The sequence below is a fragment of the Panthera leo genome, chromosome A2, assembly GCF_018350215.1.
Source record: "Panthera leo isolate Ple1 chromosome A2, P.leo_Ple1_pat1.1, whole genome shotgun sequence".
Classification (NCBI taxonomy): Eukaryota; Metazoa; Chordata; class Mammalia; order Carnivora; family Felidae; genus Panthera; species Panthera leo.
The window spans coordinates 44,663,504-44,688,902 of NC_056680.1; the positions used below are offsets into that span (position 1 = coordinate 44,663,504).

Sequence of the window (25,399 nt, forward strand, 5' to 3'; positions counted from 1 at the left end):
AAAAGCGACCAGTTCATTTAATGAAATGAATATAATCTTCTCACCAGAACCTGACAAAGCAAAAGCAACCTCACATATGAATGTTAGTAATACTAACATTAGAGAGTGGATAATACAGGTCAGGCACAATTTAAAATTCTTTGCATATGTTAACTAATTTAATTCTTACAACAACCATAATAGTACCTATGTCCCCATTTTATAGATAACAAAATGCTTGAGACGTTAAGTAAATATGACATTCCTCAGCAATTCATAAACAACATTTTTTGATATGTCTACAATATGAGGAAAAGTCTTTAAGAATACAGATAACTCATGGGGCGCCTGGGTGGCTCAGTCGGTTAAGCGTCCGACTTCAGCTCAGGTCACGATCTCGCGGTCCGCGAGTTCGAGCCCCGTGTCGGGCTCTGGGCTGATGGCTCAGAGCCTGGAGCCTGTTTCCGATTCTGTGTCTCCCTCTCTCTCTGCCCCTCCCCCGTTCATGCTGTGTCTCTCTCTGTCTCAAAAATAAATAAACGTTAAAAAAATTTTTTTTTTAAAAATAATACAGATAACTCTAAAAAGAGTATCTGCTTTAATCTTTCCCATATTTTAGATTAAAAATGTTTTAAGTTATAAAATAGAAGTGTAATGAAAAGTAGAGATATATTTCTGTGACAACTAACACCCAAGGAGGGTAGGAGATATGTAAGAATGAAACAATGCTGATAATTATTAAAGGTGGACGATACATGAGGGTTCATTATCCCATTATCTCTACTTTCATAATTGGTATATGCTTAAAAATATCTGGAACAGGAACTTTAAAATTCAAGTGTATGTTGGATTTAGTGAACTCCAAGGTTCCTTCTAGCTTTGATTTAAATGGTTCTCCATTGTTAATTACCTCTTTGTCCAAAAAAGCATTTTTCTGCCAGCTTTTGTGGGAGTAAAATGTTTGTTTGCATTGTATGGAGGAGTTTCTACAACCCATGAACATATGGGTATCTTGCAAATATATAGCTATTTTATTACTTATTCTCCATTTGAAAATTGGTCTGGATAGTCAAGTTAAAATAGCTGCCCTTCTACCCTGCTTTGAGAGATGCTTATCACTAAAAATGCCTGGATTGGCAATAATCCGCTTTGCTCCTGCCTAGAGCTGTTCTGAATCTCCAGTGGCAGGCCCTCACCGTGTTACTGGAGCAAGTGTGCAGTGATGTGCATTAAATCTGCACTCAGCAATGCTCAGATGATGACTTTCTGCAGGGACTGAGGAAAATATACATATAAACACCCCACTCCCAAATGGCACTGTAGCCTAGTTAAGAGAATTGCTTGCGGGGGAGTGCATTATGCTAAGAGGACTAGTTCATTTTCAGGTTAGAAAACTTTAAATTCAAGTTGACATAGCTTCTGTTTTCATTTCCATACTTATCTCAGCTGGGGAAATATGGCATTTGTCACTAAAAATCAACCAGTGAAATACAGGGAAGGGATGTGAAAGTCAGTGGTCCAAAGCCTGAAAGTGGCTGTGAGCTGAAACACATCATACTTTATTTTGTAGCAAATACCATACCAAATTGGCTTTCCACTGGTACACCTTCTTTTATTTTCAACAAAATCCCATGTACCCAGGAACAGTCTTTAACAGCAAAATGCAATTAATGTAGGTTTACTTGTGATACACCAGCATTCTAGACATCTCATAAACAATTAAGAATCAAGTCTGAATTAAACTCAGAGTTTCAGGGCTAAGTATGTCAGAGTAACACAGAGTATGTCAGTTTCCTGACAATGAGCAGCTTCACTCAACAAACCACGTATAAGTGGTTTCCCTGTTAAGTCATATGTGGCCTCCATTTTAATGTCTGGGTAGATCCATAAAGCTTAAAGTCCAGAAGCTTTCATGTGATTATACTGAAGTTTTCAGAATGAGAATGAATCGGCTTGTTAAAAGGTAGAACTGGCTAAAACTGAAATTAATCCTTCATAATCCTGGCTTTAAAAACTCTCATCTGTGTTGTGTACAGGTATCTTTAAAATGAGTCACAAGTACGTGAAAGGACTCCTCTGAACACCCTTTTACATTCTGTCCCACAATATCCCTTTCCAAAAGCAGCTGGGAAACAATCCAGGGTTAATTAAATGAAGAGTCAGTTTGCTTTCGTATACACTGAGTATAAGAAATAGCAAAGTTTTAAGAGTTTCTGTTGACAGGCTGATAGCATATATTTGCCATTCAGATCCTATGCCTTGTAAAAAAAAAAATGAAGAAGAATTTGGGGTGTTGACCCTGGGATGTGTAATTTATGCATGGCTCTTGTAAGCTCTTACCTCTTAATCACTCAGGAGCCCCTGCTCTTCAAGCAGTCTAATGATACCCTGCTGACTATCACTCTGCTTGCAGTTCTGCCTTCGTCACATCTGTCACCACCACTTCCCAAGGGGACTCTCTGAAAGTTGGAAAGTCTGACATCCGTACATTAACTACCCTGTGACTTTCTCCATTAATAATGGACTGTCCCGCCATAAGCCGTGAGCTTCCTCCCCAACACTGGCTGCTTTTCTTTTTATGTGCCACTATGCCTGTCATCAGAGAGGTAGCCAGAGAAAAGACATCTGGCATCTGTAACTCATAGGGGGTTCACAAAAATTAAAGCAGGTAGATTGTTCTCTCAAATGAAGTTCCTGGAACTACTGAATGATGAATGCCGTGCTAATGGCCTCCTTCCTCTGGCTTGTTGACAGCCTGTAACCAGTTTTTGGTTTTTGTTTTTTGTGGTTTTATTTTTTTTTTAATCGCATCCACACTGACACACACATCCTAAATTTTTATTTAACAGATATATTACTAATTGTTATGTTGAATACTCAGAGATGAAGCCCAATTATTTTGAAAATGTTCTTTCTTTCCATATCTGCAAAGGATTTGTCCTAAGATGTGAACTCAGTAGGTGAAGACTTGTTTTTCAATTAATTGTTAAAAAAGAATTATCTGAAGTCAGTCAAAATGGCCTCTTAGATTTTGGCTGGATTATTAATTTTTACGTCAGATGTCCATAGAAACTAGGGGCAGAAAAGAGAAAATTAGAAGCCCACTGGGCCAGCATAGCAGGTTTTTGCTTTTGTCCAAAAAGCAAAATAAAGAAGAGGTGACCATAACAGAAACATGTTAGTCCCCTGTAGGTGAATGATTTTTATTTTTCTAAAGCTCATAAATATTGAGACATTCAGTACTTCGCTTGACAGGTTACTTGTCAAGTTACTGTAAGAATAAATTACCTTATCCAGAATCTGGACCAGGGCTCTAAACCTTTCAGAGACAACACTGAAAAAGCCAGGCGTGAGATAATGGGAAGAGTGAAGGCTCTGGTCAACTAGAGACCATGCATCTCATCTAAAAGGGGCAAGTGATGGGTACTACCAGGCATCCAAGTGGGTGTTCTTAGGATCAGTGAGGCATTCAGACTGACCTGATCACCATGGAGCACACTTGGCACACGGCAGGTCAGGACAGAATGCACCCCTAAAGAGCAGAGCCAGGTTCTTCCCTTCAGTGGGAGTCCAGGAGTCGTACAAACAGCAATTCAGGGACTGATTTTTGTCCCTGCAGTCATATTTTAAGAACAAAGAATGTAACCAAGCATGGAGCCTTCTGACTTAGAAGGTTGACGTCTTAAGTAGGAGCAAAGATCTCGTGTAGCTTCCACAGTCCAAGTCTGTGATGAGAGTCACCACATTCAGGGAAAGCCAACACACTGACTGCCAATCCTGGATTATTTTTACTGTAGCACTGTTGCCTGGTCACCTGGATGACATTTTACCTTTATCAGATTTTTCAGGATGACAAAGCCAGAAAGTTAACCTAAGACAAGTTTTTTACAGAAAAGATAGAGTTTTAACATTCTACCTGCTGTTGTCATGTGGGAGTGTGAGATCAGATCTTCACTTTTCTTTTCTTTTTCTTTTCCTCCTTCTCATCCTTTCCCTTCCTCCTTCTCTACCTCATCTCCTTCTCATCCTTCTTCTTTTGGAAAAGCTAGATATTTAAAAAAAATTTTAAGTTTATTTATTTATTTTTCAAGAGAGATAGAGACAGCATGAGTGCAGGAGGGACAGAGAGAGAGAGAGAGAGAGAGAGGGAAGAGAGAATCCCAAGCAGGCTCCTTACTGCCAGTACAGACCCTTACTTGGGGTTTGAACCCACAAAACCGTGAGAGCATGACCTGAGCCGAAACCAAGAGTTGGATGCTTAACCAACTGAGCCAAGCAGGCATCCCATGGAAAAACTACATTTTTTAAATACTAAGTCTCCCAATATTTTTTAAAAAAAATTAATGTTTATGTATATTTGAGAGAGACACACAGAGAGAGAGAGAGAGAGAGAGCTGTGGAAAGACAGAGATAGAGGGAGACACAGAATCTGAAGCAGGCTCCAGGCTCCAAGTTGTCAGCATAGAGCCCAGTGCAGGGCTTGAACCCATGAGCTGTGAGATCATGACCAGAACCAAAGTCGGACTTTTAACCGACTGAGCCACCCAGGAACACAAGTCTCCCAATTTTTAAATGAGAATACTAGAGTAAGAGTACTAGACCAGAAGACAGAAGACCTGGGTCCCAGGTTTCTGGCAATTAGCTGTGTGATCTACATCTGTAGAGTAAAAGAGTAAAAGCCTTGCATAAGGTCGGTGAAAAGCTGTTTCTATGATGCTGTTACTATCTTCTAATTGGTAAAGAGGTGATACTTCCTGTTCATATGTTCAGTACCAGGAAGCCCAGTCCTCTTACCTCACCTTTTGTATTCTCCTTTATCATGTGAAACCAAAGAGTGAGAATAAAACACTCAGAGGTGTTTTAAGCCTAAATGCCCATTGTTGGACAAGATTTCCCAAAAAAATACTAAGAAGAGTGATGCTAACTCTTATGGAATTTGGACCAACCTATCTGCTTTTCTTTGCATTGCCCAAAAAAATGGCTCAAAAAAAGTTATATCTGGGTAGATTTTGGATTTTAGTCCAGCTGTTTCGAGCACTGATATGTTAATACAGTGCAGAGATTATCATCTCTGCTACAATCCTAGTTGAAATTGCTTCATATTACGACCTTGTTATATCCTGCATTCTTTGAAGTATGCTTATGTTGCCAACTGTTATCATCACCAAGAAAATGTACTGTGGTGGAGAATTCCTGTACAAGTGAAAGAGAATAAGAATTATTTTTATTTTTATTTTTATTTTTATTTTTCTGCTACAATTTCATCAGTCTTATGGGGACCAAGTCAGGGATTCCATCTGTAACCAGCGATGAATAAAGGAATTTATCAATTCCCAAACGGGCTGCAACATCAAATCTGCATTTGGCCAATAGCCTAAGGATTTGGTTATTTGCTCAAACCTTTTTGAAGAAATCTTTTCATTTTTTGTGGGTCAGAGGCTCTTTGTTACATGGGAAAGGTATATCCACGAGGAACAGAAGGGAATAGGTTGAAAGCACAGTTATTAGAAATGTTCTCATTCGTGATAACACAGGCATTTGTAGGAATTTCATTTTCATCCATTGACCACAATATTAAACATTTCACCAAGGAAATGTTCCACAGGAGATTTACTCTTAGGAATAGGATCTAATCTTTTATATCACAGTAAGAAGCTGATCAAAGGCATTGAAAGCTAGCTATTAAAGGATTAACTAGGTCACATTGAAATATAAGATGTAAAAACAGAAGAACCTTTTCTATTCGGTTGAAGCTTATAAAAAAAATATAGAAACCAACCCCCCTCCCCATTTTTTTCAAGAACAGGTTAGTTAAGAGAATATATTGAGACTTCATTCAACATTTAAAATTTTCTCCGTGAGACTTGTTGAAGCCATCTTGAGGATTACGTTCTTTGACACAAGGACAGTGGAAAGTCATTAGGTTTTAGGTAATTGTGTTTATAGTTTGAAAATATAACTCTCCTGAAGAGTGTGGGAAATGGCTTGCAGTAGGGTATGAGTGTGTAAAGAGAAACCAAGAGCATGGAAGTTGTAATAATCCAACTAGGAGATGTTGGTGTTTCTGTCTCACGTAGTGGCTGTGGCAATGGATACTTTTCTGCTTCCTCCCCTAACACAAATACAGAATTTCTCTGGGCCTGTAAGGTCAACCTCACCCATTTGTGCACTGAATTCTGTACCCTCTCACCCTCTCAAAGACTGCTCTAGCCATTGTTTTTCTCCTTTTCCCTGCATTCAATAAATTCTCTTTCCCTGCTACATCCCTTCTATCTGCATTCAAACATGCAACAATACCTTCCGTCCTAAATAAATCAGCAAGTCCCTTGACCCCCACTACCCCCTTTCTATGCTCTCCTTTACTGCAAAACTGCACAAAAGAGTTATCTCTGCATCTTCTGTGTCAGTGACTCCTGCACATAGTGCATCAGGACTTTTCCCCAGAATTGTACTTAAATAGTCTCATCAGTGATCTCCTATGGTACTACTGCCAGTGGTAAATTCTCAGTTGTCTCTCTATTCAGCCAGTCAGCAGCATTTGGATATAGTTGATCACTCTCAACTTGAAATACTCTCTTCCCTTGACCTTGGGCTACAACTCTCTTGGTACCCCTGTACTTCACTAGTTTCCCATTTCAGTCTCCTTAACTGGCTTCTTCTTACTTTCCTGTCATCTTCCCATCTTCTTTAAGTGAATTATAAGAGCCCTCAAGTTCAGGACCCAGACTTTGTATATAGGGAGTATATATACATACTCCCTAATGATGTCATATAGCTCATGGCTTTAAAAACCACTTTTATACTTATGTTTCCCAAATGTCTATCTTCACTATCCCTCCCTCCTAAATCCAAGCAAGACTCGTGTATCCATTGTCTGATCATCACCTTGCTTGGTTGCCTAATAGTCATCTCAAAGATAACATGACCAAACTTGAGCTTTGATCTTCTTTCTAAATCTGATCTTGCTAGAGTTTTCCCAGTTATAGGAAAGGGCCGCCCCGTTTATCCATTGGCTCAAGACTGAAATTTAGGACATAACCCTTAATTTATTTCCTTTTCTTATACTACCATCTAATTTGTTAGCAAATCCTTTGCATTGTACCTTCAAAGTATACCCTGTGTCTAACAACTTCTCCCCACTTCCACCACTAACACCCTCATTCACACTCCCAACACATCTACTTTGAATTTCGTAACAGCCTCCTAGCCGTTCTCCCTACTTCTATTTCTACCCCACTCCATATGATAAAAGACAGAATGATACTTTTGAGATGTAAGTCAGTTCATGCTTCTTCCTTGCTTAAAACTCTCCAAAGGCTTTTACATCTGATTCAGGGGGAAAAAAAACCCTAAAACTCCCCTCTTGGCTAATAGCCTCCATATAGCTGATCCCTGGAATGTCTTAATCATCATCCCCCTTCTCATTGTCTTGCATTCATATGCTCTGTCTCAGAGACACTAAACATATACCTGCCTGCAGTGGAGTCTTTGTGATTGCTGTTCCCTTGTCTTTAAATTCTCATTTCCCAGATACCTGTATGGCTTGTATCCTTTAATGTAAGAACTGTGGTCATTTTCACTCCTTCTCTGATATTTTTAAAAGTACCATCTCTCTCATTGCTTCTTGTTCTTCATCATGTTCGGTACCATGTGATTATGCTCCTTTGCAAGAACTCTATGTATTTACAGATTTGGGGGATTTAGTGGTTGTGTTTTAAAACACTTTATATTAAAACCACCATAGATTTATTATCCAGTGGAATTTGAAAGTAGAATATGTGTAATATAAACTCCTGGCTTGTAATAAACTGCTGTGGGATCTGTCTCCTGGCTCTTAAGAATGTGTGTTCTATCCTACTTTTCAGGTAGGGATACATCAGTGGAAAGTTGAAATGCACTATTTTATTTGGACTGGACAATCATCTATATCATGTAATTGAGAGATACCTAGAAAACAATCTTCTCCATATTTCTTTGTCATTGGTCTGCCATCACACCTGTTAAGTCCCAGCATCACTATCAGTCTTCCCTAATGGAACTAACAAGTTAGAAGTCAGCCTAAAATGCTTCTATAAGAAGACTTTGCAGAGACTTTAACTATAATTACATGGTCTAATAAGCCAGAGTCTGTTTACAGGGCAATAAAACAAAATATGTCATCTTTTAAAACACTGTAAAGGCTCTCTCAACCCACCACCCCTCTCCCCCCTCTTAGCTAACTTTCTGGATAAATAGATTCTCTCCATTCCTTCTTTAATGCACAATGCCTATTGACTGTGGCAAACTGTAGGTTCATGGCTTGGTAGGCTACACTAAAGTAAACCTATACCCTTCTGTTCCTCCCTTTTAAGTTGTATACTTGCCGAGAGTCAGTTTTTTTTTCCCTAAACCTATTTATGTTAAATTGTACTTATATAGTTTAAATATTACATAAATTAATGAAAGGTAATGAAAAGGAAAGAACTGTCACTTCTACAAAAACAACTTGGAATCCTTTGAGGAAGACTTAATAAAGGCAAGTCAATGAAAAATAAAGATGCTGTGGGCAAGATAATTATAAAAATTTAGGGGAGGGGATCATTAAACTCTAGTAGGATTCTATTCTCTTGTAATTTCACCAGTCTTTTTTTTTAACAAAACCAAGTCTCAGGCATGATGAGTGTAGTTTAGGTAAAAATGATAACATCAGCCCTAGTTAACAGTCAACTTAAAAAAAAAAAGATAACACTCAAGGAAAAAAAAAAAAAGGAGGTGCCTGGGTGGCTTAGTCAGTTAAGCATTGGACTCTGGATTTCGGCTCAGGCCATGATCGCGTAGTCGTGAGCCCCCGCTGTCAGTGCAGAGTCTGCTTGGGATTCTATGTCTCCCTCTCTCTCTGCCATTCCCTCATGTGTGTGCGGGCATGTTTGTGTGGTCTCTCATGCTCTCTGTCTCAAAATAAATAAATAAACATTTTTAAAAGATAAAAAATGAGAAGGCAAAGGGGTATATGGTTCCTATATCAAAAGATTGACAAGGGTGCCTCGGTGGAAGTTTGGTTAAGCATCAGACTCTTGATCTCACCTCAGGTCATGATCTCACAGTTGGTGAGTTCGAGCCCCACACCTGGCTCTCCCTCTCTCTGCCCTTCCCTCCCTCCCTTCCTCTCTCTCTCCCTCTCTCTCTCTCTCCCTCCCTCCCTCCCTCAAAAAAATAAATAAACTTTAAAAAATATTTACAAATAATACATTTGATTTTCTAAATAAAAATTTATTAATGAATAATAAATACATAAATAATACCTAATAATAAACTTAATTGCATAAGATAGTTAAGGTGTAAATATGGCATTTTTTTTTTGTGGTTTCCCACTTTTACTCTTTAAATTAACCAACTAATTCTAGGTTCCAAGAGTGTAGGTCAAGAGAATTTTTATATTATTTGTAAACACCTTTCAAAAATAGGGATTACATTCCCCTATAGACATGTTAAGAATACTGAAGGAGGTGAAATATTCAGAACAATCCTTTGAGAAAAGTAAATTACTAGTCCCATTTTATACGTGATGCTTAGAGTAAATGACTTAGAGCTGACCTGTTAGGAACTAAGGTCTGCCTTACTCAGGGTTCCTACTGAGTTCTTAGGGTTGAATGCCTCTTCACACCTCTCCTACACTTCCCATTTACATCTTTTACAATGTAGATTTTTCAAAATAAACACCAACTAAAGACTGCTGAGATAATCATGTATTTTAATTAAGGGCTTCCGAATCCTTATGACATGATGATAATAGAAATGCCATGTTTATATATCCAGTAACCAGATCTCATATTTTAGGAGGTTTTGAGAGCATGTAGGACAGTCCCTTGATTTGGGAAATGCTGTTTATTAAATTCACCTCTTGGAGATTTTACAACTTAAGGATTTGGAGAAGTCCTGTAGTGAAGAAATGTACCCAACTTTTTTCAACCTGTAATCTCCCCAACATATTTGTCCACATAGTTTAACATATGGCATATAATGCCTCTTTAAATTCAATTAAACCAGTATTTCATGCATATGTGTTTTAAATGTTGCTTTGTAGAATGGGTGCTCATGTTTTTGTTTTGTTTTGTTTTTTTCTTATGATCAGTTGTGTTTTTACAGACTCTCAACTTGTTGACCATAGTTCTCTGGTCTGAGTCTTTTTATTACATCCTTGTTCTCATTTCTTAATTAAGTCAGAAGGGAAAAGGCAAATGTTTCAAGAGATAGACTTGGCAGTTTCTTCTGATAGCTGAACGTTGGCACCCATCACCTTAGAAGTCACTAAGGGCCACATGCAATTCTCCACAAGCAGAGATCTACTAAAAACTAAGATCACCCCTTGTTCAACAGGTCTTGGTTAAGAAACTTATGGAGAGCCAAAAAAAAAAAAAAAAAAAAGAAAGAAAGAAAAATTCAAACTCCTGCCACAAGCTGAAAAAGTACATCTAAGGTCAGGCGTCATAAAAGAGGGTCAGCTAATCAGTGTTCACCTAGCAGTTTGTGATCTGAAGGGTAACAGGAATGCTAAAATTATATGTATCTTGTCCCTTATACCTAACATTAGTATGTCTGTGTTTGTGAAGCTGGCTGAAAATAATTCTGTGCCACATGCCCTCCTTTGCAGAATAACCAAGCCATTTGCTGTTTACCGTCATTTGTGTCTGTCCTGTGCAAACGCATAGTGTGCTAGCACCTGGCCACCTAGTAAATAACAGATGAACATTGGCTGTCTATACTCAGAGCTTTTATTGAGAGGGACCTTCATTCATTCCACTCTTACTTTCTGTCCTGAATCATCATCCATCAGAGGAGATCAACTACAGAGATACTCCTAGAAAATACCTATCTGCCTGATTCCGCCTCCCCATACTCTTGCAAAACTGACTTGACTACTAGAACAACTCAAGAGTTGAGGTGACTTGCCCAAGTTCACACCTCTGACAACTGGTAGATGCAGCATTATAACTAAAATTTTAGCCTAACCTTTTAGATGATATGTTTTTAGTTAGAATCAACCTAGGTAGACATCTGAGAAAGATGAATTAAAGCAAAGAAACCAAGAATGCATTAGAGCAGTCCTGTGTTAGCAGAACTAGCCAGGGACAAGGGGGGTAATTTTTGCTTCAAATAGAATTAAAAAGGTAGAATTGGAGAACAAGTTTTCAGAAGTCATCATACAATTGGCCATTGGATACTTGTTGAGATTATATAACATTCTTCAATATTATGTCAATTGTCTAATTGTTTTGTAATCAACATCCTTTTTGTCATAAGTTTCAAAACCCAATTCAAATGAGCTTGAACAAAAATGAGAACATATTGGCATAAAATTCCCATTAGATGCAGCTAGATTTTAGTTCTCGAGTGATAGTTTTAGGAATCTGGCTATGCATGTTTTGGCTTTACTTTGCTTGAGCTGGCTCTCATTGTATGGTAACCCCAGCAAAAAGAGAGTGACTCATTCCCAGTGATTTTAGCACAAGCTTCAAAATTTACTTTCATGTGCCAGCTTGAGTCATGTGTCCATCCCTAAACTAATTATGGTGACTGGAGGTTATGGGGTGGTGCCGGATAGAAAATTCTGATTGGGTAGACATAGAACATGTGTGCATTCCTGGAGCCAGAATGAAGAGCAGCCCAACTCATATAATAGCATCTACTGAGAGTGGGAGAGAAATGGTTCCTAATGAAAAGTCGGGGATGAGTTGACCAGGTGGGAAAAACTAAGCACCAAAAACGATCAGTGTCCAGTCGTTGTCTTATATGTATCAAGGTATGTTTGCAGTCCAGGATCCCCAAAGAGTTATTTCAGGATAGAAGAAATAAATACCATGAACCATAAGATTTACTGTCCTGGAAACATAAGCAGGATTCAGGAAACCTGATTCCCCTAAAACTATATCCCTACTTTATATATCCTGTTCTGTAGTGCTTAGAATTCCTGGTATATAATAGGCACACAGAAATATTTGTTGAATGAGTGATTAAAAACTAGACATAATGGATACAGTGTTTCAGTTTGGGGTGATGAAAAGTTCTGGAGATAATGAGTAATAGTTGCACAACAATTTGGATGTACTAATACCACTGAACTGTACACATTAAAGTGGTAAATTTTATGTGTATCTTGCCACAGTATAATTTTTTAAAAGAGAGAAAAAGCCTACGCATTGAGAAAGACAAAATTTTGAGGGCTTCTTTGGGCCTCTTGTTTTCCATTTAAGCCTGCCCTAGTCAGTCACTGGACCTCAGGGGTTAGGCAGTGACCGGTGTGAACAGAAGCGGTTTCCACAAAGTGAGGCACAGATATTAGCTGTCCCCTACTTCATTCAAGAAGAGCAAGGGGCACAAAATGATTTAGGTTCATGGAAATCCGGAAGATTTGCTTTAGGAATGCATGTATGAAAAAGGTTCACTCGCTTTTAAAACTGTATTTTCTCCAAGGGCCAGGCAAGTAATAGTATAAATGATTAAGATACTGTAGGCAAGGTAGAGATCCACATGATCCCTTCAAACAGGCCAGCCACTGCTCATCTTTGGCCACTTATTGCCTTGAGGAGAAATGAGGTCAGTATTGTGTGGCCTTGTAGTTTTCCCTGAGGAGACTTAAATGTGAAATTCTCTGTGAAATCTTTCAATTTTTGAATGTTGGCAATCATTGAAAAACACTTTAAGATAGTAAGCATGGGAAACAGAACAAAACTATTACACAGATCTGGCTCATCGTCCCCCACCTTGAAATAAATGTTGTAAATGTTCCCATCTTTCAATTTATTTTCATTTTCTTCTGAAGCTCAAACTATTGTTCACTTTGCCACAAAACACAGTAATGACCCCGTGCATTTAGTGTATTTTACAGTATAGGGTGACTTGTGTGGTTAGAACAAATATAATCATTCCAGTTTTACTCTTTTTTTTTATTTTTTATGTTTATTTTTAAGAGAAAGAGAGAGAGCAGGGAAGGACTGAGAGAGGGAGACAGAGGATCCAAAGCTGGCTCTGTACTGATAGCAGAGAGCTTGATGCACGGCTCGAACCATGAACCATGAGATCATGACCTGAGCCAAAGTCAGATGCTTAATCAACTGAGCCACCCAGGCGACCCCAGTTTTACTTTTGAAACCACTGAGGCTTTAAGTAGAGTTACTTTAAATTTGCACCCAGATTATGTCATGAAACTTCAGGTCATTTCTTTCTTTCAAAACTCCCCACCAGCTTCTGCTATATCATTTATCAAGATCAATTATTTTTCCCTTTCATCAGAGAAAGCTGAGTTTCTCAATTCCCCACAACTCCTTTGTTACTCAGATGGGAGAAAAAAAAATCGTTACCTATGTGAAACTATAGAAGAAGATTTGTGTATTTAGATCTAATAAATTCAATAACCAGGGAATTTAAATCATATAATATTTCCCATCTTTCCAAAGATAGATAGACTTTTTTTTTCCTGAGGGAACTTTTAACTTAAGAATGTGTTTAAATCCCCCTGGCATGACGGAATAATCATTAATGTTTACAGTTGCTATAGCAACTAGAAATGCTGGTGATTGAGTAGGAAAAGAGCCTGAGAGAGGAAGATAAGCTGTGTCAATTATTGAACATCTGTCAAACATTTAGCCAATTTAAAGTGACAGGCAAAATGCTCAAAATTGAAGGTGGGTGAAATGTATTTTTCCTAACATTCACTTAAGAACATCAGTTTTGTATTGTTTTGCCACTATTACAGAGGGGTAATTAACTTTTATTTTCATCCATGTAAAAGAGGTGTTTTCAATGAGTAAGATATGTTTGCATGTGTAATTTTTTGTGCTCTAATAGTGTTAATCCAAATCTACTGGATGTTGCTTTACAGTGTCTCAGCTCTTTTGCATACATTATTTAATTTAGTCTCATGGTAATGCACACATTTGGTAAGTAATATCCATTTTATAGAATTTTGCATTTTATGGGAACAGAGAGGTGAAAAAGTGTGTTTCAGAACGTATGCTTCTTCATTCAGGACTCTCCTCTCCTCATCCTAGCCACTACTCATTTATGCAGAGGCATCACCCTACATATTTGTCACATGTGTGTCTACTACCCGCTCTTGTATCATGGCAGGCAGATCAATTATGGCTCCTTTTTCCTTGAGTACCACTGCATCCTCAAAACCCTAACGTAGCATTCTGGAGAGCCAATACCAATTAGGCAGAGCTCCCCAGTCAAGTTAAAATCTATTTGCAATCCCTGCCCAGTAATGATTTCTCACCTTTGCTTGGTGTGTTCTCGTTTACAAATCGTTTTCATGTATATGGTTTTATTTGGTCATCAAGCCTCTGAGGTGAGGGTTATCCCTTCTTTACATGTGAGAAAATTGAAGCTTAGAGAGATTAAGTGATTTGGCCAAGATCACAAAATGAGGTGCAGGACATCTCCCTACTGCCTTTCAACTACACTATATGAGAAAAGAGCAGTAGGTGTAAGAACTAAGGTCAAGGATTCCAAATCCTGCCCTAATCACATGCTAATTACAAACCAAACCACACCAAACCAAGAAAGGTTAATGCCTCCCGAGGTACTTCTCCCTGCTCCTGAAAGGAGAGTAGTAGACAGATTTTCTCTGGGATACTTTCCTGCTATCAATCTGTAATGCATGAGTTCTAAATATAACTTTACTGCTAAGTTTCCCAATTACAGCATTTGTTTATTATCTACCATATGTTTATCATTGCCCCCCCCCCCAACTTCTAGAAAGTGAGAGAACAAATTAGTTTTAAGTTACTATTTTGCTACTTCACCTTATTAGCATGAATATACTAGTGCTACACAAATGGTCAGAAGATTTAATTTTTCTGGGTTAGTTTTGCTTAATGCCAAGTTTTAAACATTCTCTGTGTTGCTCACTTTTCCTTTCCTGGAAAATAGATATTACATCCTAGAAATGAATCAAATGAATACTATAAAATGAAAATAATTTCAAAAAATGAGTACGACACCAAGATAAGATGTCATTGTAGCTTTATTAATCATAAACCCTGATCTGGTCTGTTAACATAAGTGGATGATTTAGAATGGATCTTTACCATGAAGTTGAATGGATATGTAGATGATCAGACAATTGTTTTCACAATCTTTGCTTTAGCAGTAATACCAATAAACATTAACATTTATTGAGTACTTGTATTTGCTATACACTGTGCTAATTGTAATTAAGCACTTTGCTTATTACAACATTCCCTTTGATCTTTTCAGCCACCTATAAAGTGTATTATTATCCTCACTTTTCAGATGAGGAAATTGAGTCTTAGATAAGCTAAGTCACTTTCTGGGCCTTATAGAAGGGGCAAAGTTTCAGGACCAGAGAAATATGTCTAACTCCAAATACTAGAGTACATATTTGACTGGTTATAGAAAATACTCTTAAAATACCTTAGGTGAGGATATTTAATTTAAACACACACACACACAGACTTAGACATCAGATAGAGAACTGTGATGATCAGATGTTATTTTCCTCTGAAAGTTTTTCTTGAAGCTGCCCCCCCCCCCCACCGTCTTTGCCGCATTGACATAAAAGTGATACAAGAGGGGCGCCTGGGTGGCGCAGTCGGTTAAGCGTCCGACTTCAGCCAGGTCACGATCTCGCGGTCCGTGAGTTCGAGCCCCGCGTCAGGCTCTGGGCTGATGGCTCGGAGCCTGGAGCCTGTTTCCGATTCTGTGTCTCCCTCTCTCTCTGCCCCTCCCCCGTTCATGCTCTGTCTCTCTCTGTCCCAAAAATAAATAAAAAAAAAAAAAAAAAAAAAAAAAAAAAAGTGATACAAGAGTCATTGGTAACAGTCCACTATTTCTTTTTTTTTTTTAATCCATTATTCATTTTATTTTGACACGCACACACACACAGCGCACAGGGAAGGGGCAGAGAGAGAGAAAGAGATAGAATCCCAAGCAGGCTCTGCACCGTCAGAGCAGATCCCTACACAGGGCTCCATCTCACAGATCATGAGATCATGACCTGAGCTGAAATCAGGAGTCAGAGGCTTAAGCAACTGAGCCACCCAGGCACCCCAAGAATCCACTATTTCTAAGAGCTGGTAATTTAAAGAACAGTTTTCTTTTAATTTTTAAGTTAATTTATTTTGAGAGAGAGAGAGAGAGCAGGGGAGGGGAAGAGGGAGAGAGAGAAAGAGAAAGAGTCCCAAGCAGGCTTTGCACCATCAGCACGGAGCCCAATGTGGGCTCAAATCCACAAACTGTAGGATCATGACCTGAGCCAAAACCAAGAGTCAGATGCTCAACCAACTGAGCCACCCAAGTGCCCTGATTTAAACAACAATTTTAAATGGTAGTGGGTGGTGGGATATTAGTATACAATGATTTTTCAAAGGACATTCTGAGGGGACGTATGAATGATGGTAAGAAAAGGACACTACTAAATGGAAGAGGGGAGGTAAGCTAAGCCTCTAAGTAGGAAAAGAAATGACAAGGGTTTTTATTGGTTAAGACATTTAATCTAGAGGACAGAAACTCAGTGTCCACTAGGGAATTTTTTTTAATGAACAGATTTACTGATTTTTTTTTAAAGCAGCTTTCGTGAAAGACAAAAATGTTGCCTCAAAATTGATTTTCTCAAGTAACTCAGATACCACCTGCACTCACTTGCTTTGCCTATCAGCTCTCAGTCTTAGCTTCATCCCCTCAAATCAACTTGTCTCTAGCACATTAAACATGGGCATGAGGCACTTTGCTCACAGCCCCTACATCTCAAAACCTGAAGGAGAAAAAAGGCCCCCTTTTGCAGGGATTGCATTTTAGAAGATTCTGATTGGCTGGCTTTTGTCATATGAGTCTTCCTGAACCAATTACTGTGCCTTAGGGGATGAGGTAATATCATTGGTCTACCTCAAGACTCATGCCCATTCCTACGGCCAGCCTTTGAGGAATGATGATTGGTTATCATGAGAACCAAAGGAAGAAGTATTGCCAAGAAGAGTAACTTACCTTTTATGGCAAACCAAATAGTAAAGAAAAACTCAAGGATGATTAATCATTCATCTGGTTCTGTCCACCACATCTCAAGGCAGAATTTGACTATTATGGTCATTGAATATCTTTTATGTTTATAAAGGTACAAGTAAAAGTAAATTCTTCTCTTTGGGAAGGACAGGTCTATTTTTAATAGACCACCAGGCCAAATGCATTTGTTATTGGTCTTACTTCAGCATTGGCAAAATGCAGACAAGAGACGGCAAAAAGCATCTCTGATTACAATGAAGACTAGTATTTGCTTGGCAAATTTGATTAAGGGTTAATTTAGAATCAAAATTTAAATGTCAGTTGTTTGAATTTCAGACCACATCTTTAATTGAGGAGGAGGAGGGTGTAGAATTGTTTAATAATCTGATGAAAAGGCTGTATATCAATGACTTGTGTGGGAGTTGGTGACATTGCTTGAAAACTTGTTCTGTTACTCATATAACTGCTTGAATCCTTTTAAAAATGTAAATAATTATAGTTTAACTGACATTTTCTACCATTTACTCAAAATTGTTAATCATTCCTAAGAATGCCTTTCAGTTCCCACATTGAATATTTTTTCCTTTCTCCCCAGAAATTGCTAAGCTTCAGGTAATAAGACAGATTTTGATTATGTTGTGACAAACAGCACATATTCTAATAATGATGATGTGTGCAGCCTTTTCTTAGAAAATATCTTTAAATGTTGATATACAAGTGACCTGTATATCCTGATATTTCAAGATTTAACTGGTCAGCTAGCTAGTTCCCTGATATTCTGAGCATCTCTTGAGTGCCATACAGGATTAGGTACTGTGGCATTCAAAAGGAAACAAGATGGTGGTGAACCCTGAAATAACCCCCACTGTAGTTATTTCAGCAAAAGGCCTGGCAACATCAGTCATGATAACCTCTGTGCCCACCTTGTTACTGGCTCAGTTAAGCTGAAAGGTGCCATTGCAATGGCTTCCAGCATAGGAAAAGAAATCTTTGCCTAGGTGTCAGCTTTAATCCTAAATCTAAATCCACTGGTTTTCTTGGTAGTCTTAGAATAGATCACTTGTTTTCCTATGTCTCACTTTCCCTGTCCCTCCAATGGAACCAATCTTTATTCTGCTTATTTCCTCTACTTATTAGTAGAGGCAACAAATGAGATTATGGATACTCAAGTGTTTTGAAGTGTAAAGAATTAAACCAGTTGTAATTCTGCTCATGTACTTATAAGACGTAGCCTTACTTATGGGGCGCCTAGGTGGCTCAGTCACTTGAGCGTCCAACTTTAGCTCGGGTCATGATTTCACAGTTCGTGGGTTTGAGCCCCGCATTGGGTTCTGTGCTGACAGGTCGGAGCCTGGAGCCTGCTTCTGATTCTGTGTCTCCCTCTCTCTTCTCTCTTCCCCTCCCCTGCTCATGCTGTCTCTCTCTGTCTCTCAAAAACAAATAAATGTAAAAAAAAAAGAAATTAAAGAAAAAGACGTAGCCTTACTTAAAAATAGATTTGAAAACCTGGCTCACCAAATCCAAGTTTCCTTCCTTCTATGTGGTAATATCTTAGTCCAGGGATCAGTGCCCCCTTTGAGTAACTGCGGTTCTGGCCAGGCCACCCAGGTGTCATCTGGTTACCTGAGTTTTATTGGCACATGTCATTTAGCCTGTTGTGTTGTATGGGCTAACCATCTCTGCATGCCTACCTCTCTCCTTTTACCGAGTCTTTTTTCCCTTAAGTATTTGGAAGACTATGAATTAGTCATCTTTTCTTACTGCCATTTTGTAAACTCAGTAAAACTGCATGTCAGAGAGTCAGAGATAAAAGGAAAGTTTTTTTAGAGAAAGGGCTTAGCCATTCTGATTTGAAAAATGTACATTCTGATATTATAGATTTTCTGTCCTTCTCTGATTTCAGTGATTCTACTTTGCATTCAGTGGTCTAATGGAAGTATTGTATACTCTTCTTTATAGGTAACTTGTTTCTTACTAATGCTTTTGGCCTAGAGTTTAGTAATGAATTGGTGCTCTAGGAAACTTGGGACATTTGGAATTCCAATTCAATTCAACTAATATTCACTAGTTGATTGCAGAATGGGAGGGACGAAAGTGAAGCATATGTTCCCCTGCCATATGTATTCTTGTCCACAAGTAATTCTTGAATCTGGTAGCTGGAGAAGAGACAAGTAATTGAATAATTCTAATATAGGGAAAACAAAAGTTTAATATGTGAAATAATGTGTAGTTGCCGCGAAGCAAAAGAGAAACACATGTTGATTTGGTTGATGAGCAGAGACCACATATATTTTTCCAGGAGGGAAGATGGCTCTTTGTAAAATGTAGCAGTTGAGATAAGCAGAAGGCAGAAGGGCATCCTGAGAGAGAGTGACCAAGCCTAGGCAGGGAGATTGAAAAACATAGAGCACATCAGGGGATCAGTGACTGTTTTTCCACTTTACCTTAAGCAACTCTACTTAGCAGGACAAACATTTCTTAAAATATAGTTTTGTTGGTAAGAGCAAATCACAGAAAAAGCTAAAAAAACAGAGGTCTCCACTTACAGCCGAGACAGGTAGGCATAGCCTTCCCATAGTGCCTTATCTTTGTATTTAAAGGTGATTTCAGAGAAAATAGATATGTATTATATGACAAAGTAATCAGAGTAATCAACCTCTCTGTTCTTTTGCAGAGCCTAGTTTGACGAGTACTCCCCCAGAATATGGACTTACATGGAGAGAGGAGTAGGAAACTAAGACTAGATAATTTGAAGTCCTGCTTTGGAAGGACTTGACAACTATGTTGATGTATTTTACTTGATCCAGGTTGCAGTGGAGATCACAGAGGACTTGTGTGGGAAGGAGGAATGGGATCCAAAACTGCTCTTTAGACAAATTAATCTGGCAGTGGTGTGTGGGTTGGCCTGGAAAGTTGGCAAAATGGCAGGATGTTTTTAGGCCAATGACAGGTAATGGTGAGATGGGCATAGAAGCAAGAAATCCTGTGGAATTCTAATCTAGAGGATTTGGATACTGACTGGATATACCTTCCCCAGCAATACCTCCCCCAACATTTCTAGAGACAATCAGAGATCTGGCAGAAGGTCTTGTAGGAAAGGGACATAAGTTTTAAGCTGAAAGAGGTATATCTCACTTTTTTTCAGCCCAATTCTCACCTGAGGAAAAGTGGCTTTCTCTCTAGAATGGGACATTGAACTTTGATAGGTATCTTTTTAACCAGCATGCAGTTTTCACATTGTCTCAAGTATTTTATATTTTACTTTGGCTGTCAAAGATATCTATGCTTTAAGGATTAAAACTTACCAGATGAGCTTTGGATGTTGTATTTGAGTTCTTCATAAAATACGACAGTACCTTTGATTTCTTTAAATGCCAAATTTTTAAGAAGTAACTGAAAGAAACACCCTTTAATCCCAATGAACAGTATTTTTTTTCTGCCTCTCATACTCCATTCAAACTATCACAGAGAGATAGCCTTACAGGTTTGACTACGTGAAGAGGGCTGGACCACCACTCATCACAATCGTACAAAGCTCTAATGTTTGTTCTGTGTGGTTTTGGTGTCATCTCTACCTTCCTTCCATCCAAATACTCCGATTAGCTTGTGCTTACTCTACAGTACCATTTTCATGCTAGCAAGAGCATGCAACTAAGTGTCAATTCCATTTCTTTGCGTTTCCTCTCTGTATTTCAAAACAGGTCACACACTCAATTGCCAACTGAGCAATATGGGCCTGTGTAAGAAGTAGGGATTGGTAAAGGCTTTGGCACAATGGAGACCCCCAGCCCTCTCCTAAATGGGCAGCTGCTACTCAGCTCTGCCAGTTGTTTCCCTCATGGAATGAGAGACTAGCGTGTTTCTCTCTTTTAATGCACTGTTTCTCCGGTGTGATCTCCAGACCACAAGCAGCAGCACCTGGGAACTTGTTTCAAATGCACATTCTTAGTCTCCATCCCTGACCTTCTGAATCAGAAACCGGGTGTGGAACTCTGCATTCTGTATGGTAACAAGGCCCTTCTGGTGATTCTGAGCTCACTCAAGTTAAAGAACCATTAGTGGAGTGGATGCTGTGTTGCACTTCCCTGATTTCTCTTGAGGACTGATAACTGAGAGCTGTGTTTGAGTTTCAAGAAAATCCCAATATCTAGATGTTCATGTGATTTTTACTCTTTTTAAAGCCTGTGAAACCGTAAAAGACACGCATGCTTATGCAAGCTAAATCCATTCTGTGTGCCGTCACTTTGCAGCCTCTACTCAAGAGTCTGAATGTGCTAACTTTGAAAAGAATGCTGTTCTGTTGAAAAAAATATATGGATTCTTTCCTTAGTGTATGAAAGTTTGCTGACACCAGACCTAGACGATATTTCCCAAACTTTTTTTACTGATATTTTTCTGAGAGCAAAAGAGCGTCAGCATGTACCCCTGGGAATCTGGGAACATATCCTGAAGCAGTGAACCACAAGCACATGGTTTTGTTGAAGCCTTGCCTTATACATTTATGATTTGTATGGGTTTTATATCTATTCCATCATATACTTATATTTGGCTTATGCTCAAGACAATGTGTTAAATTGCCCTCAAGTTAAATTCTTTAACTTTTGCCTACAAAATTTTAAAGAAAGTCTACACTCCAGAAAAGTGTCTAATTCACCCAGTAAGACAGAGGCAAGAAAACAAGAAGTAACCCATAAAAGGGAGGAGATTGTAAACTATACACAAGAGCAACATTTACAGGCTATGTACTTGACTCGAAGATGTCCCTTTTTCCATCTTATTTCCCGTACCTCCACTCTCACATCTGAGTGACCAAAGCACATGTACCAAATAATCATTGAGCAAAAAGTCAGGAGGCTTATTTTTAGAAGTGCCTGCCCCCAGTTTGCATGAGATTTGGCACTAGGCCTTTTCTAACCCCTGCCTCACACGGTCACCATTTCATTTCTCCTAAATCACTTTTACAAAGATGGTGAAGAATTTTGACCTTAGGTACCAGCACCAATTGATTGGAAGCAACTGCCTAAAGCACTGTATGGAGAATGATTGTGAATTTGTGTGTGGCATAGTCAGTCACTGTGTCAGCCATGGGTGGAGGAGTTAGCAGCTAGTGGTCCAGGTGACAGATACATGTCACCCCTGCTCTATTCAGCACCAGTTACTATTGAAAAACAATTTCTAAATTCTGGGAGGTCCTGCTTGATGCTGGAGACTTGTCTAAACCAAGTTCTCTGAGTCACAAAGCATCCATGTTAGGGGTCCTTTCAGCCACAGGCATGATTTCAGGAACCTACATAGTATAGTGCCACGGCCAGCATTGTAATCATTCAAAGCCCATTAGTCTATGTCGTAATTAATAGAGGTATAATATCTGTCCTCTTGTGGCCCTTCAGATTTCAGCTTCTCTTAGACACCTCTCTTCTTCTGTTTCATGAAATGCTGTTGACTGTATGACAGCCAAATATGACTTTATATTGATCTTTTAGGGTGTTAGTATAATTAGAGGTTTTATCCAGAGGCATCTTCTCTGAGAAGCCAGAAGTCTGTCAGCCACTCCCTCTTGGGAGATCTCACAAATCTTTCATATGACAACACACTCTTCTCTTAGGCTTTCCCACCACCTATTTCTGATGTAAAATCACTAGTGCTGTTTAGTGCTTGACTTTTCTGGTACAATTCTTATTTTTTCTGGAATTACTTAGATTACTCCCAATTTATAACATCTCTCTTTTCCTAAGTTCGTAGAAAGACAAAATACTTATCAATCCATTTATAAGCAAAAAAACAAAAAAGCAAAACAAAACCAAAAAACACACAAAAACACATTCATTCTTAAAAGCTGATATCAACATGTTTAATGTTCAATTTCGCTCTTAGTTCAGGCAGGGAAACTGTTCTTTTTATTATTTCTATTTTTCAGATGAGACAACTAAGAAGTGGAAATTACTTTCTAGCTGATAAGCCCTGAAGCCAAGACTCAATCCATATATTTTGACAACAAATCCAGGGATCTTGGAACTGGGTTATGCTCTCTCCCTTCTTGCCCAGGAAAACTACTAACAGGTTCCAATCCCTGTCTTCAGTTCCATTGCTTAGCTGAGCTCAATGATTTTGCGAGTTGGTGTTTGCTAAATATTTGGCCAAGAAGTAAACCAGTGAATATATTCATATAATCCATTGTATCTATAGAATCACTTAAGATACATTTTTCACATCTACCTGCTTAGAATATCTCAGTTTAAATTCAACTTCACAACCCTGTACAAAAAGTAGAATTAAGTATTGATAAAACTATCTAAAAATAAGGAGACTCTCATACTGTTTAAATAATTTATTAAAGTGAAAGTGGTTACAACATAAGGACTAGAATCCAGATATCCTGAGTTAATTCTACTATCTTTTTTCTACACAACACAGCTTAATTGAAATAAATGTAGTATACTGTACTGTGTGTGTGTGTGTGTGTGTGTGTGTGTGTTTATAAAAGTTCTAGTTCTGTGGGTGCCTGGCTGGCTCAGTCAGTAGAGCGTGCAACTCTTGAACTTGGGTTGTGAGTTCAAGACCTACATTGGATATAGAGATTACTTAATTTTTTAAAATTTAAATAAAAAGTTCAAATGTTCTGATTTTATCAATAACTACCTGTGTGATTCTTATCAAGCTACAGGGTATCTTTGGATCCCACTTTTGTCATTTGTCAAATTAAGATTTAGGGTTTGATGTTATACATATAGAGTTGTGGAATTTTAATGCTGAAAGATACTTAGAGACCATCTAGTTGTACTCCCTCATTTACAGATAAGTAAATTTACAGATAAGGAAAACTGATCTTTTCTAGCTCTAAAATAAATTCAGAGAGGACCATATGGGTTCCTAACAGAATCAACTCTTGTGAATACTGTGACTACCCACTTACCAAATGTGTGGTTGTGATCCACGCATGTAGCTTCTCTAGATTTAAGTTTCCTGCTCTGTGAAATTCAAGGGGTCATGCTAAGTTTTCTTTCACATTTAAAACTTTGAGGATTAAGAAAGGCATCTTTGAAAACTGACATTTGTGCTACCCCTGGGACAGGACTCAGAATGTCATGAAGCATAACGTAAGTCTAGAAAGAAATTAGCATCAGGAACACGTTAAGAGCATCCATCCAAAGGACTCTGATCACAGGGTGAATTTGCTCAATGAATACTTAAATTTGAAAATTGCTTGATTGATGTCTTACTTGAAAACTAATAACCCAACATTCTTTGCTGTTGGCCCAAAAATATGGAAAAACGAACCAAGTAAGAGAATGAAATGTTGTTGTTCATTGCCTATAGATTTGGAGGCTACAAGCCAAAAAACCATCACTAGGTCCTTCTTCCCTAATGGATATCACATTATAACTAGTCTCAGCATTTTTCAATTGAGCATCAGAAGCTTCACAATCTATTAAACATTGTATTCCAAGTATCTGTTTACTGAGTTGTTACAAATTGCCAATGGGACAGGAACTGTCAGTCATTTCCAGAGCAATTAGTGTGTGAAAACTTATCAAAAGAAATCTGTCAAGTTTGAATAAGTATAAATACTGCATAGAAGTCCCTAAGGAAATCAAACTGAGTGGGATACATTTTTCCTCATTGCAGTACATTAGAATTTATTTTGTTTTATTTACTTGGCTCTGTTTTTTAGCATGTTGATAGCATGTCATTTAACCCAATGGATTAATGTTTTGCTCTGATAAAAATAGACTTTGCTTTTTAGAGGAGAACTAGAGTGTCTCCTTGAGTGATACAGTAGTGGCTCCTTCCTTTCAAATTTGGAGAGCTCTTGTTTGCTTCCTGGAGGGAGCACTGGAATGGGAGTAGAGCTAAAAGGACTCTTAGATACAGGTCTTCTTCGACTTAGGATGGGGTTACATCCCAATAAACCCATTGTAAGTAGCAATGCATTCACTTAGCCTAGCCTCCCATAAACTCTGAGAACCATCTGTAGTCTCCTTTGCCACTTTTTGACTCTGTGACCTTACCCTTTCTAGGCTTAAGATTTTTCATGTCTTTAAAACAAAGAAATAGAACAGGTGATCCACTGGGTAATTTTTAGCTTTACTGCACATTTTACCTGCACTGATGCCTGCATTATCATTGTATTATACTTCTTATGCTCTTTCCCCCCGTCCTGGAAAATAAAAATATACTGTTTACAAGAAGTGGTATTTGCTGTAAAGAAAAAAGAATTAATATCTTAGAGATGTCCCCCTTTCAGGAGGCTCAGCATGATCTCACCAGTGCACCAACCAAGATTTTTTGAATGACATTTGTACTTTAGGACTCAACAGTATTTACAAAGGTCACATGTTCAACTGATGTTAGTTATGATCTCTAACACCATCCATTTGAGACCATTTTTGGCAACTGCGGTATATTCCTTTTTCTACACCAT

General features: G+C 38.4%; 1 protein-coding gene across 9 annotated transcripts in view; it reads left to right on the forward strand.

Moving 5' to 3' along the window:
* Positions 1–25,399, forward strand: part of CNTN4 (contactin 4) — an 893,585-nt gene that overhangs the window by 684,214 nt on the left and 183,972 nt on the right. Inside the window, exon 1 of one of the 9 annotated variants that reach the window (XM_042930004.1) lies at positions 13,554–13,640. The exons of 7 other annotated variants lie outside the window; for them this stretch is intronic. In XM_042930004.1, coding sequence (XP_042785938.1) covers positions 13,625–13,640 — 16 coding nt within the window. In that variant the 5' untranslated portion in view covers positions 13,554–13,624. Of the gene's footprint in view, positions 1–13,553; positions 13,641–22,934; positions 23,038–25,399 lie in introns of those variants that run through there. One more of the 9 variants, XM_042930005.1, reaches the window with a different exon arrangement.